Genomic DNA, 13,017 nt, shown 5'->3' with positions numbered 1-13,017 from the left:
GTATACCTGAAACGAATACAATATTGGAAATCTATATTTCAATAAAATTTTAAAATACCTAATGATAATTAGCAAATATATAAAATATAAATTTTGAATATATATAAATATATTTATAAAAATATAAAATTTGAAAACAAAATAAAAAATGAATCGTTCACCTGGAGACTTTCTGTGCATGGGACGCCTTCCCATTTAGGGGACCAGGTTCAACATGCAGAAAACTTTTTCACTAGGATGTACTGTATTTGGCCTTCAGAGATCAAATGAGGATGTGGTCGGAGATACAATAACGAGTTGGCCGGTAACTGAGCAGCAGTGTATTAGATCAGACCAAGACAAGAGTGGAAGGGCATCTTACATGGTGAGAAGGTGGGGGTATCAGGGGCACAGCAGCTCCGGGTGTGGGAGCAAAGCAATCCAAGGTCACAAATCAGAGAGCTTGAATGTGCTGTTGGCTTGGTAGCTCTGGAACGAACAGTGGTCAGTAATTGGTTCCCATGGGGTATTGTCTGCCACAGATTAGCAATCAGACCAAGACAGTGTTGGTAGGTTTTTTTGTTTGGTTTTAACCACCCTTTGCAAATCTGAGCATTCATGAAAGCCTTTATCTGTGAGTGTGTGGCTGTGGCGGTCCGTGTTGATTGACAGCAATCAGCAACATCCTAGGCTCTTGGCAGATGGAGCAGCTGCATGAGCAGAAAGAGAAAAGGGGAGGGGGAATCAGTTGTTTATCAATTAGATTTTCCCTGTTATTCTCAATTAAGTTTACTTGTGTAACTTTTCCATCCTAGAGAACCAGCCATTCTCTGTTTCAAATAAACAAAGCTGTTTTCCTGGACAGAATGATGATCGGCTGCATTTCAACTTGGCTATTATTGTTTTGGCCATGTTTTCCTCTACTCATAAGCTCAGACTGTGGGGCTCTGGGCTCTCTGAACTGCTAATGGCATGTTGTACAGAGAAAATGACTAGAGATTGCTGTTCTTCTAACTAACTTGGCACCAAAATGAAAGGCAAACCTATTAGAGAATTACAAAAATCCTGGAACTGGAGGATTTTTAGAAACCACCTTGTGAAAATCCTTCTTTTCGTATGACTCCCTGAGACTGGAGAAGAGAATTTGCCCAAGATCAAATGAGTCATTGGTAAAACTGGATTAGAAACCAGGAATACCAATTTTTAGGCAAAGGGTCTTGGATTTTTACATCATCCTGTTTCTCCTACATCTTAATTTGGATCCTTAATATCAAAGTGAATAGATAGTTTCACTTTTTAAAATTTAACTATAGTTGATTTACAATGTTGCGTTAATTTCTGGTGTATAGCAAAGTGATTCAGTTATACATATATATGCATTCTTTTAAATATTCTTTTCTATTATGGTTTACCCCAGGATATTGGATATAGTTCCCTGTGCTCAGATAGCTTCACTTTTCGTTCTGAATGTAAATGCCAGGGGGTAGGTGTCATCATTTGAGGTTTCTTGTTAGCAAAAATCCCCGTCTAGAGTTTGGGGCTCCTGTGTCAACCCCTCAATTCCCATTTTCCATTGATATATATCAACATGTGTTCCCTTCATTTTCGTCTTTTCCTTTCCCTGCTATTTTGACTTTTAGGTAGTAGCTGTCACTGAGGTATGTTTACTTCCATCTTGAACCTTGGCCCAGAGGAGGGTTACTCTTCTTGCTTCTTCTCCAGCCAGTGTCTGGGTCATGGGCGTGAGCCCCACAGGCCCTTTTGTCACCACTTGCTGTTGCTTTCCCCAGGAGGTGGCTTGCTGAAGGATGCTGAGTCCAGTCTCAGAGTGTTAGAGAAAAAACTCTGCCAGGATGCGGTACCCCAGTATTATAAAACTGCCCTCTAGAGACTTCCTGTTTTCATAGGATTTCAAGGTATATACACTTGGAGTTCTGTGAACAGCAAATGCCCTCATTGAAAAGAAACTTGACTTAACAGCCTTGGGGAGGGACTTTCCACATGGAGAACTGGTGAAAAGCAATCACGTCTCTTCCAATCAGAATAATAAGCCTTTCCAATCCAGATGTGGAATCAGATGCCAGTGGTTGTGTTCATACATAAAGACATAAATAAAATGAGAAGAGATGTTTTCTTAGAGTTAGTAACAGACAGTATATTTCTGTGGGAGCTCTGCTCCAAACAGATGGTGTAAGGAAAAATCTTTCACAAGACTGTAAACTCTGTGAAGGCAGAGATTTGTGTCTGTTTTACTCACTGCTGCATCCTTACGTGCCTCTAACGATGCCTGTTACATAATAAATGATAGATATTTTGTGGGGGTGCTTTTTAACTGAATATATTTGACATATAACACTGTAAATTTCCGGTGTACAATGTGTTAATTTGATACACTTGTATATTGTAATAGGATTGCTGTTGTAGTGATAATTAGTACCGCTATCAGATTACATGGGGCTTTCCTGGTGGCTCAGTGATAAAGAATTTGCCTGCCAGTGCAAGAAATGCAAGAAACGCAGGTTTGATCCCTCAGATGGGAAGATCCCCTGGAGAAGGAAATGGCAACCCACTCCAGTGTTCTTGCCTGGAGAATTCCATGGACAGAGGAGCCTGGCGGGCTACAGTCCATGGGGTCACGAAGAGTCAGATATGACCGAGTGACTACACAACAGCAAAAACAATGTCACATTACATAATTATCCTTTCACTTTATTAAAAGGTCTTTTAAAAAAGATTCCATGTAAGAACCTTCCCAAAGTGTGTGTGTGTGTGTGTGTGTGTGTGTGTGTGTAAAATGGTTTCCTCATGTTAATTCACTTTTTCTAATCAGTATGTCTCTCCTTTTTATCTTTCTCCCCCTGGCTTTTGATTCACTTCTGTTGACTGTCCACCCTTTTGATTGGTGCACCTATAACATCTTCCTGGATCACCACTGAATAATCTACCTCTGGCAACCTGAATTCCCAGGTAAGACAATGCACTTCCAAAAGTCTTCTCCGTGTAATCCCTAGGCAAATTTTAATAGACAGTTGAGAAGCTTACAAAGACATTTTTAAAAAAATCTCAAGAGGCAGTAGTTCCCCTGGTTAAAGTTAAATTTGATCTGGTCCCCATAACACTAATTATGTACATACTTATATTATTTGAGGATTTCTATTAATGCTGAAAAAATAAAATTAGAGTTTTGGAAAGTGCTACATATTAGACTTCAGAACTTTCTAGCACGAATATTCAACATACAACTTTATGTTTTCATGTTGTTATTATTATTTTTATTTTTCACCCAAAGTTGTATTATTTTTTGTTCATGAGGCTGAGTGCAGTGGAAGAGATAGTAGCCTTTGTTCACTGTGTAGGGAAATTAAGTCTTGTGGTAGGCCAGAACTTTCTAGATTACTTCTTTCTGGTGGCTGGAATGGAAGAGGATCACATTGGGCCCTGGATGGTAAGTCAGCTAATGTAGGTATTTTGTCTAACAGATCTGATGTCACTAACTACATTACTTTTGTTTTCATCACATTTGCTTCTCCACCAGGCTTCACAACTCACAGAACCAGGGAAGGGGGCCTTAGTCATGCCAAGAGCTGATGATAAAAGAGCCATATGTTGTTCTTCAAACAATGATGCAAGGCATATTGCTATGTCTGCTAGCCATGCTATGAAAATCTCTCTTAACTCACCTCTAAAACCTCAAGACATATTTAATGTAAAGAAATACTCCTCCAAAGAAAATGTCCAGGCTATATAACTCACTATGGGCACAAAAGTATTAGCATATTATAATATCCTTTGCTTAATATAAAACAAAAACTATCTGAGCCCATTTGAACTCTCAAGTTAGAGATTGTCCCATGGACAACTTCCCAGTCCTGCCAATATCAGAAATCCACATAGTAGAATTAGTATTTTGTGACTCAAGATATAATATGGAAGCAACTGAGTATTTTTTTAAAAGGAGAGACATTGCTTACATTGATGGATGTCTTGCATTTGGGTGGAAGGAACTAGTGATGATTTATGTATCATTTTCTGTGTGCTTTGAATTTTCATCGGTTGGAAGAACATCCACAAAGTCTAATCATTCTTTCATTTCTTTTTGTTATTTATGTTTCATATATCCTTGATAATATGAAAAATCCATGTAAATTCCCCCTAGGTCCTTTCAATCAGGCATTTCTGTTTTACTGATGCCACAGTGCTTGGTTTGGTATGGTCTTGGTTTTGGTTTATTGACTTTGGTTTTTTGCTTAGATTGCCATTGCCTGTGTGAGGGGGAGTGGAATTAGTTATGACTGAATGGTGGATCTTTCATTCTCAGCCCATAGCCCTTCAGAGGTTTGACTTTCAGCGCTGCCCTGTCCCTTTTAGCCCTCTGATTCATAATCTCCCCACTACATGAGAGGAACTAGTGGGGAACAGAATTAGGGAGCCATCCATGAGCTGTTGCCTTAAGGTTTGGAAAGCTGAAAAAAAATGTGATCAAAGCAAAATGGAAAACTTTTATTATTTTAATTCCTCTCTTATCAAGCTCTTGCTAGCACCTGGTTTTACTGTTCCTTTAACAGGTGGAGGATTTTTCAGATTCTAGATGCAGCAAGGTAAGTGACAATGGATTTTGAGTTTAACTGAACCCAGGTGAGCTAGAATACATAGACTCTGCCATTGCCCATCAGTTTAATTTCCATACAATAAATAGTTAGGTTTCCACTTGGATAGATTCTTTCCAGGTTTCTTTTTTAGTTTAAAATAGCTGAAATGACCCAGGCATGTAGTCTCAGGTCTGAAAGATGACCTAGTTCAGAAGTGGGGCGAAAGTTCAGGGCCAGCATCCCAGTCGGGCAGTAGGTCACTAGCTTCTTTTCCTTTTTGCTGAAATTGGAAGACACTGTGGAGTGTTCTGTTATGAAGACCCCACCCCACCACCAACAAAGCGTTCTCCACAGCGCTTCAGGTGCACCTGCCTGTCACTCAGCTGGATGGTGGTTTATGAAACAACTAGCTCAGCATTTTATTGAAGGGAGATGAATTATTTGAAAGTATCAGGGCTTATAAAGTATGTACATATGTAGACTTGCAAGGTAGCGTAACCCCATAGGCTAGGGACCTTTGTGACATGAACTCTGCAAGTCTAATCAAACACAGGAAAGTTTCTAACTCTGGGGTCGGGCTGTTGAGAATGCGACAGAATAGTGTCTTTCCAGGCAATGACTGTTCCTGCGAGCTGTGCCGTCAAAATGCCGTCAGTGCTGAGGAGGCTGGGAGAATTATCAGCCATTTTGTAAATGTGGCTCTCCTAGCTTGGCACCTGGTTTTCTAAGATCATCCTGCTCACCAGTACTGTATTTGGCCTATTCTAGGCTTATTGGCTCCAGAAAGATTTACCAGTGTCTCTACTTTCTCTTCCTACCCATCTATATTATTTGTTCTCTAGCCAGATAAGTTAAGAAGACCAAAGGTTATAGCCTTTGGATTCCTCTACGAGAGAAGACTCACTGAAATAGAGTGGGTTGACCATATCTTAGATACCCAGTTTGGCTTTCAGGAGCTGGGTTTCCATATTCCCATTAGGGTCTCAATGGATTTATTTGACATCTAAGAAGCATAAATTCAGGGTTTAATTCCATAGTCAGGTTATAGTTCATTGAGATAAATGGTATAGACACCTAATCACACAATATTAGTACAGGAGGGCATTTGAGCATCATGGATTGGGTGTATCATGGTGGCAACAGTACTACGTTTTGCTACTAACTAGTGGAGTGACTTTGCTCAATTCCTATGTCTGCTGTGAGCCTTGACTTCCTCATCTATCAAATAAAACAGAGTGGGTGACCATTAAGATAATAGCCAATTAACCTAAAGACTATTATCCCTATAATTGCTTTCACAGGGAAAATGTTACAAATTTTGTTTTATTTTTGTTTTAAATTTTGCTCCATGATAGAATCATCTCTGTCTTAATAGGCTTGCTATATAACAAAACAAGTCATGAGTTATTCTTTATTTTTATTATGGGGCTGAGTAGTTTGACCAGAAACTATTGTCAGAATAATTTACCTGCTTTTAGTTTGTGAGAAAGGAAGAGAAGAACACAGATGGTGATATGGAAGAGAATCAGCTTTGGTAAACATCCATGGGAGCCATTTTTAATTCTGGTGGACTGAATGATGTATGAAAACTATTTGCAAATCTAGCATGTTTTTCGACCACTAGTAAAATAAAGCAACAATTCATTTGGTAATCCCCATTGTATATTCAGTTTTATAAATATACAAGATTATGATTATCTCTGCCTAATAATTAACAATTTGCATAAATGCTTGCTATTATTTAGTTGTCTGAATGGATTTTCTAATCCAGAGAAAGAAGGGAACAATCAGTGGGAGCCATCCCAAATGCCTTGCATTATTGCCACACACATGCACAATTAACAGCAAGGCTAATTGTTTCAGACCAGAACCTCATTTGTGTTTCTATAGGCAGCAAAAACATTAACTGCCAGAGTGTTTGCAACTCTCTCTCTCTCTGTCTCTCTCTTTTTCTATAGCCAGCTGTATTATAAGGTCTGCAGTTGGCTGCAAGAAAATTATTTTCCTGGATTTTCAGGGTATCATTTTGTGATGGAGTTTCCAAGTTTCTACTTAAGTTCACAAGCAATGCCTTGAACAACCAAAGACTGATTTTTAAATAATATTTTAACAGTATGCCTCTATAAATTTAAGGAATAAAAGGATGCTGACACGCAAACCAGTTCTGCTGCTGCTTTTCCATTCTGCTTCATATTTTGTACCTTTAAAATGATTGGCATTCGACCTGTGTATGAGAATCATAAGAAGTCAAGACTGGAGGAGGCCTTTAAGATTACCCTATCAAATTCCCTCACTTTTCAGATGAGTTTGATAGACAGTGATTTGAATATCAATAACAACCACCAAATCAATGATGCCACACTTTTTTAAAAAAACTTTCAAACCCTTGGGAGCTATTGTAGTAAATACATTTGAATGATAACCAGTTGTTTTGAAATTATACAACTCCGGCTTCTTTTCCAAAAAATGAATCCGATTTCTTTAAATGTTCCTTCATAAAGTTAACCTAAACATAGCCATGATGTTGATGGTATATGGGTGAAAGGAGATGTTTTGTCAAAGTACTTTTGTCAATAGGAGACGCTCAACTGATGTACCAGCTCTCTTCCCCTCATACACGGATGATGTCACTAATGTCAGCATATGGAAGTGTTTCTTCAGTGACAGAGTATGGGCTTTTAGAGTCAAAATGTTCTTGGGTCCAATCCTGGTGCTGCCTGTCACTTTCTAGCACTGTGACCTTGAGTCATTTTTTTAGCCTCTGCGGACTTTGTATCTTCACATGTAAACACCTTACAGGGTTGTTGTGAGGATTGAATTGAGATCATGCATATCAAGTGCTTAGCACTGCTCCCAGCATATAGTAAACAGTCAATAAGTGGTAATGGTTAGTACCACGATTGTCTCGCACACCTAGTACCAGTCTCATGCAACACTTATATTTCATCTTGTGATGGTTTGGCGCACACGCATATGCACCTGTACACATCAGCATATGATCACACGGATTTCACAAGGATGGCACCCAGAAGACTGCTTTCCAAGATTATCTGTGACATGTTTAAAAATCCACTGGCTCCTCCAGCTTTAGTGTTCTTGAACTCTTTTTGGTGATTTTGGAACTTTTACACATCTTCTCTTGTTTGAAAGCATTCCTAATTTATCTTGGCTCACCTCCTGTCTTCTTCTCAACACTTCTTAAGTTTCCTTGATTGGATCTCTTTTACACATATGAGCGTGTGCACACACATGCACGCACACACACACCCAGCCTCTCCCCGCTCCCACCCCGCTCCTTTCAGTGGAGCAATTCCCAAGGTCCTGTCATTGATCTGCTTCTCTTCTCTTGCTGTGTGCTCATTCTGGGTAATTTCATCTCCTGACATAGCTTCACCTTTCACCTCTACACTAATGATTCCCAAATTGACCTCCCCTTAACTTATTCCGGAGCTCCAGGCTAGCTCCAATTTCCAATTGCTTGCTGAGCATCTCCAGGGCAGGATATCCTAGGAGGCTGAAGTGTAGTCTGGCTTTTGTCATCCTGCCTCAGGAATGCAGATGGGGGAATCTAGCTTCGAGAAGTATTAAGGGTCAAAAACAAGGAAGACGTTCTGAGCATTCATCTGAGCAGAAGTAAAAGTAGTCTAAGTTAAGAAAGTGGTTCACACTGAGATTCCAGGGAAAGCATGACAAGTCAATTGTGAATTTCTTTGATTATGAACTGGAGATATAAATTGGCAATTGAAACTTTTAAAGGTATATATTTTCCAGGGAGAAGAAACAGTTCTCCTAAGTGAAAATTGAGATCAATTTTTAAGTGTTGGTAGTTTGGTATGTTTGAGGAAAGGTTAATTAAAATGATCTTTCTTGGGACAGTCTGTACGGTGAATCTTGCTGCAGTGTTTTGTTATACAAACATACGTGCCCAGAGGAAAGATAATGCCTTCATCCTGAAGGATGAACATGTGGGAATTTTGAGAGCACTGTGTGTGTAGACACATACACACAGGCTGGGTCAGACATGCCTGACATTTTGAATGTGTGAAAATAATTCTATCGCATGGTAGATCGATTTTTTTTCTTTTATTTATTCTGCAGATATTTACTGGACACCTTCCAGATGCCATGCTTTCTGTGGAACAATGGGCTGTCAATACAGAATGTGTAGTGTCTTTGTCCTTAAGTGTCTAATACAGTTTTCTTTAGTTATATGCAAGTGCATTGAGAGTTTAATTTGGTCTTGAAATATCTGTAGCATATGACAAGTCATTCAAAGACTATAATCTTGCTGAAAATCATAATGACAAAAGAGGAACTTAAGGGAAATAAAGCCACTGCTAAAGTGGGAAAAGAATGTGCATAAATTCAAATTTATTTTACTTTTACTTCAATTTTATTTTACTTCCTTTAAATTTAGTAAATATTGAATTACTTTGGTTTTTACATTTCAAGTTGGCTCTCAGTGTTTTAGGCCAGAGTAAGAATAATTATGTCTGACCTAAAACTTAATTAGAGCAAAGAGATACACAAATCTTGGTTAATAGTATTGCTGCATATTATTGTTAGAACAATTCTTTGTAAATAAGATATTCTTACAGAAACTACAGACCTAGCTTATAACTTTACCACTGGAAACAATATTCCTTATGAAGGAAGGTGACCTCATTCCCCCATTCCCCAAATTAAGTACAGTCCCCCCAGTTGAATTACTACCTATGGAATATGCAAAGGTCATTAGACCCTCCAAATTGTAATGGTCTAGAAAACTGGGTGAGTCCCTTGCCTTCCTGGGTGCACACCAGCTTCTTCTTTAGAAATTTGGCATGGCCCTTTGTTTGCAAGTCTTGTATCAAGTATTGTCAGTCCCAGCTGTTTATTTCAAAGTCCACTTCAAGGTTACCCTCAGGTCCCAGAGATTCCTCATTGCATTTGTAATCTTGCAAACCAAACTTGAGGCCCCAAAAGTCCTACTATGGATATGCGGATGGCACCATTTCCCTTTTATTGTGCCAGCACCCCCTTTATGACCTCCATGGCACAAAAGCTCTCATGATAATGGTGCATGTATTGATCAAAATTCCTATTTCTCTTGCCCTAAATGAGCTAGAGATGTTGATGTACTTCTCTTATTCTGACTGAAAGTAAGAATAGTCAAAACATCCTTGAATTTATAATCTTGGATGTCTTTATTCTCACAGCTTTCATCAGTTGTAGTCTAACTTCTATTGATTCATTCAAAATGTATCTACTGAGCACTTACTATGTTCCACGCACTGTTCTAGGCACTGGGGACAATGAAACATGCAAGGTTTCTCCTCTTGTGTTTCTTAAGGGATGTGAGTGTACATGAATGGGAGTGTGCACACATATTAGAGGGAAATAGAAAATAAACAATGTATAAGTAAATGAACAAACTAATCTCAGAGAGTGATAAATGTCATGAAAAAAAAAAGTGGACAGAGAATGATTGGATGGATGGAGAGTGATCAAGGTGATTTTGCTCTTTGCTTTTATAGGTTTCATACAGATTTCGCTAACACTTTGCCTGGGACCTTTGGTTTCCTCTATTTCATACTTTCCTGGTTTCAGTACCAATTCTCATTTTTCTGCTTCTCACTGCTCTATCATTAGGACCGCCTCCCCTTAGTTCGTCCTGAAGTATAACCCAGAGTGTGCTCCTTATTAAACTTCTGTTCCGTACTCTTCTTTTCTTCTTCAGCATTAGAATTTGGCAGATCCACCTACTTCCTGTCATAGAATGTGAATAGGTCTATTAATCCTTAGGGATATTTCTCTTGATTACTCACAGCATTTTTGTTACTCAAGACAAACTAGCTTTTGAAAGAAAAACACGGGCATGAAAGGCTAGTAATTGTGGCGGCATTTGGTTTTGCCCATTTCTGTAGTGGCAAGAGCCCTGAATTGAGAATTGGAAGACCAGTGTCTCACTGCTATAGGACCTTAGCCAATGGCACTTCCTTTCTCTGAGCCTGTATCTTCATGTATAAAAGCAGTGTTCAAAGTAGATGATCCCTGGTTCTTTTAGCTCTAAAGTGGTACAATTAGTTGTTTTCAGAGACGTGGTCCAAGATCTCTTTCCAACATTCTGTTTAATTTTGTAAAGTGGATGTGTAGAAACATTTTCCAGTATATCAGAACTGCTTAGATTAAGCATAAGTTTTCTAGCAAAAGCCAGCTTTACAATTCTTATAAATGTCATGAGAAGTTAAAACGTTGCTTCTTGTTTTAACCTCCACTAGCCAGGGCAACAATGCAACACCACAGATGCAACTGTCAACTTCTTGTGGGAATATCTGAAAATTCACTCTTTTCAGATTGCCCACAGGAAATCTTCAAGAAGAACCAAATACTACTAAAATGAAGGAAGGTATTCTAAGTTGGCTTCACAATGACATGGCGTAGGCATTGCCCTCTTAGGTGTCAGGTGCCAAGAGAAGCGTCTTAACTCTTAGAGGGCCACTCAGGATTCTTGCAGCCATGGCGGTGCTGTCTGCCTCAGCACCTCACCAAAGCCCAGTTAGGAACCAAAGTTGAAGTTGGAAAGGTAGCTTTCCCTAACTTCCTCACACCTTCCCTACATCTGCTGCACCAGGCTTTGTGGGAGAAGATGGGGAAGCAGGAAAGGTGGGCTTGGACAACTAGAAGAGGAAGAGCTAGAAAGTCACCAACATCTGAAATACACTTGCTGTGCCCTTCTATGTTACCGCTGTTCCATAATTTCAGATACCTGCAATGTTCTAGACACAAGAATCAGGGACTTCCCTGGTGGTGTAGTGGTTAAGGCTTCCCAGTGTCAGGGGTGTGGGTTTGATCCCTGGTCGGGGAGCTGACATCCCACATGCCTCTCTGTGAAGAAACCAAAACATAAAACAAAAGCAATGTTGTCACAAATTCAATAAAGACTTTAGAAATGGTCTGCACCCAAAACATCTTTTAGAAAGTAAAATAAATATAAGAATCAGCTCCATGATTAGATTTTAGGAATTCACTCTTTTCCAGAGAAAAGCCGGGCATGATTTTGTGGTCAGAGAGTCTGAAGAAGAAGATCCAAGAGGGATTAGAGACCCCAAAGAAGTACATCTCTGATCTACTCTCACAGGATATTGACATTGAAGAAGAATTGGGCTTAAGGAAAGAGATGAGGGAGACAGCACAGGGAGCGCCTGCATGGCTCTCATTTAAAAGCCTGTGAGGTTGTGCCGATGAGGTAATAGATCCTCACCAAGACAATGACCTATCTAAGCACACCCAGCTAGTTTGTGGCAGACTCAGGACTACAGTTCAGGTCAACTGCATCCCATCCTGTTCCTTGACTTGGAATTACCTATGCTACCTGGGAATTATGCTTGCTTGTCTGCTTACTTTTGCTATTTAATTCTTGGTGCTATTTTTGTTCACAGCATTTGTAATTCATTATTCTCAAAGAATTTTATCAATGAAAGTAGGCAAAATCCCTTAGCAATAGGTGAAGTGCATGTATTTTGGAGGCTTTGGGGCAGCTGATAGTCCAAGGTCACCAAGAGGGGAGAGTAGCTGGATTGGAAAAAGAGCCTGCAATGCAAGATTCAGTTGAAATAAATGAAGACAGGGCTATAGACTGGGGCTCCACAGTTAAATGTATACATCATTTCTTTTTTTATATATACATTATTTCTTTAATGCTCACTCTTAATTATAGCTCTAGCCCTTTCTCCATCAAAAGAGTTAAATGTCTTTTAATTTAGGTTCTCAGTGCTTTGAATCCTTTCCAGCTGTGTTTGTTGCCCCTGCCTTATCTTTCTATTACACTCTTCTAGGTGGGCTGCTTTTTTGCGTGCAATATTTTCCACTAGTTTGGTCTCACTGCTTTGTCCAGAGCATTTGTAGCACAACTATATATCATAGAAGATCTTATGAGCACATAAAATGGAGAACACTATTTCACAAGGTAGGAATTACTAGATTATTTCTATTCCCCTTCCAAAGTTGAAATATTTCCTGTTTGGCAAATAGCCTTTATTTGAAATCCTAAAATTGCGCCTAGGAAAAAAATGACTGTCACCATGGCACCATGGGGCTTCCTGTCCCTTCACTTTCATTGGCTCAGCATCCAATTTACTGCACTGATTTTTCTGGACAGCTCAGCATCACCTCGTCAGCCAGACACTGGAATTATCAAGGCCTGATGCAGTTTGAAAACTTTTCAACTTTCAGATTTTTGGCCATGGGTATGCCAGACAGCATGTGTGAATGGCATTTGGTAGCACGTTGGTCTTTTTCTTATGGCTTTTACAATTTCCAACTTGATTTTTGCTTGCCATGGGGCACCGTTTACCTTCTCCTCTCTGGGAGCTCTTGTTCATTTGTCAGGAGCCCTAAGAGAAGGCTGCTCATGTACAGCTGTGGAATGTCAGAGTCATTCTAAACAGGCATAAATGAGCCTTTAAAT

The 13,017-nt window shown here is 39.4% G+C and overlaps 1 protein-coding gene across 1 annotated transcript in view; it reads left to right on the top strand.

Moving 5' to 3' along the window:
* Window positions 1-1,832: 1,832 nt before the first annotated feature.
* Window positions 1,833-13,017, top strand: part of LOC122435699 (heparan-sulfate 6-O-sulfotransferase 2-like) — an 87,808-nt gene continuing 76,623 nt past the window's right edge. Inside the window, exons 1-2 of the mRNA XM_043459830.1 lie at window positions 1,833-1,837; window positions 4,545-4,577. Coding sequence (XP_043315765.1) covers window positions 1,833-1,837; window positions 4,545-4,577 — 38 coding nt within the window. The remainder of the gene's footprint in view (window positions 1,838-4,544; window positions 4,578-13,017) is intronic.

This window comes from Cervus canadensis, chromosome X (assembly GCF_019320065.1).
Source record: "Cervus canadensis isolate Bull #8, Minnesota chromosome X, ASM1932006v1, whole genome shotgun sequence".
Lineage (NCBI taxonomy): Eukaryota > Metazoa > Chordata > Mammalia > Artiodactyla > Cervidae > Cervus > Cervus canadensis.
The sequence above is the reverse complement of the archived record's forward strand: the minus strand, read 5'-3'. Positions and strand labels throughout refer to the sequence as shown.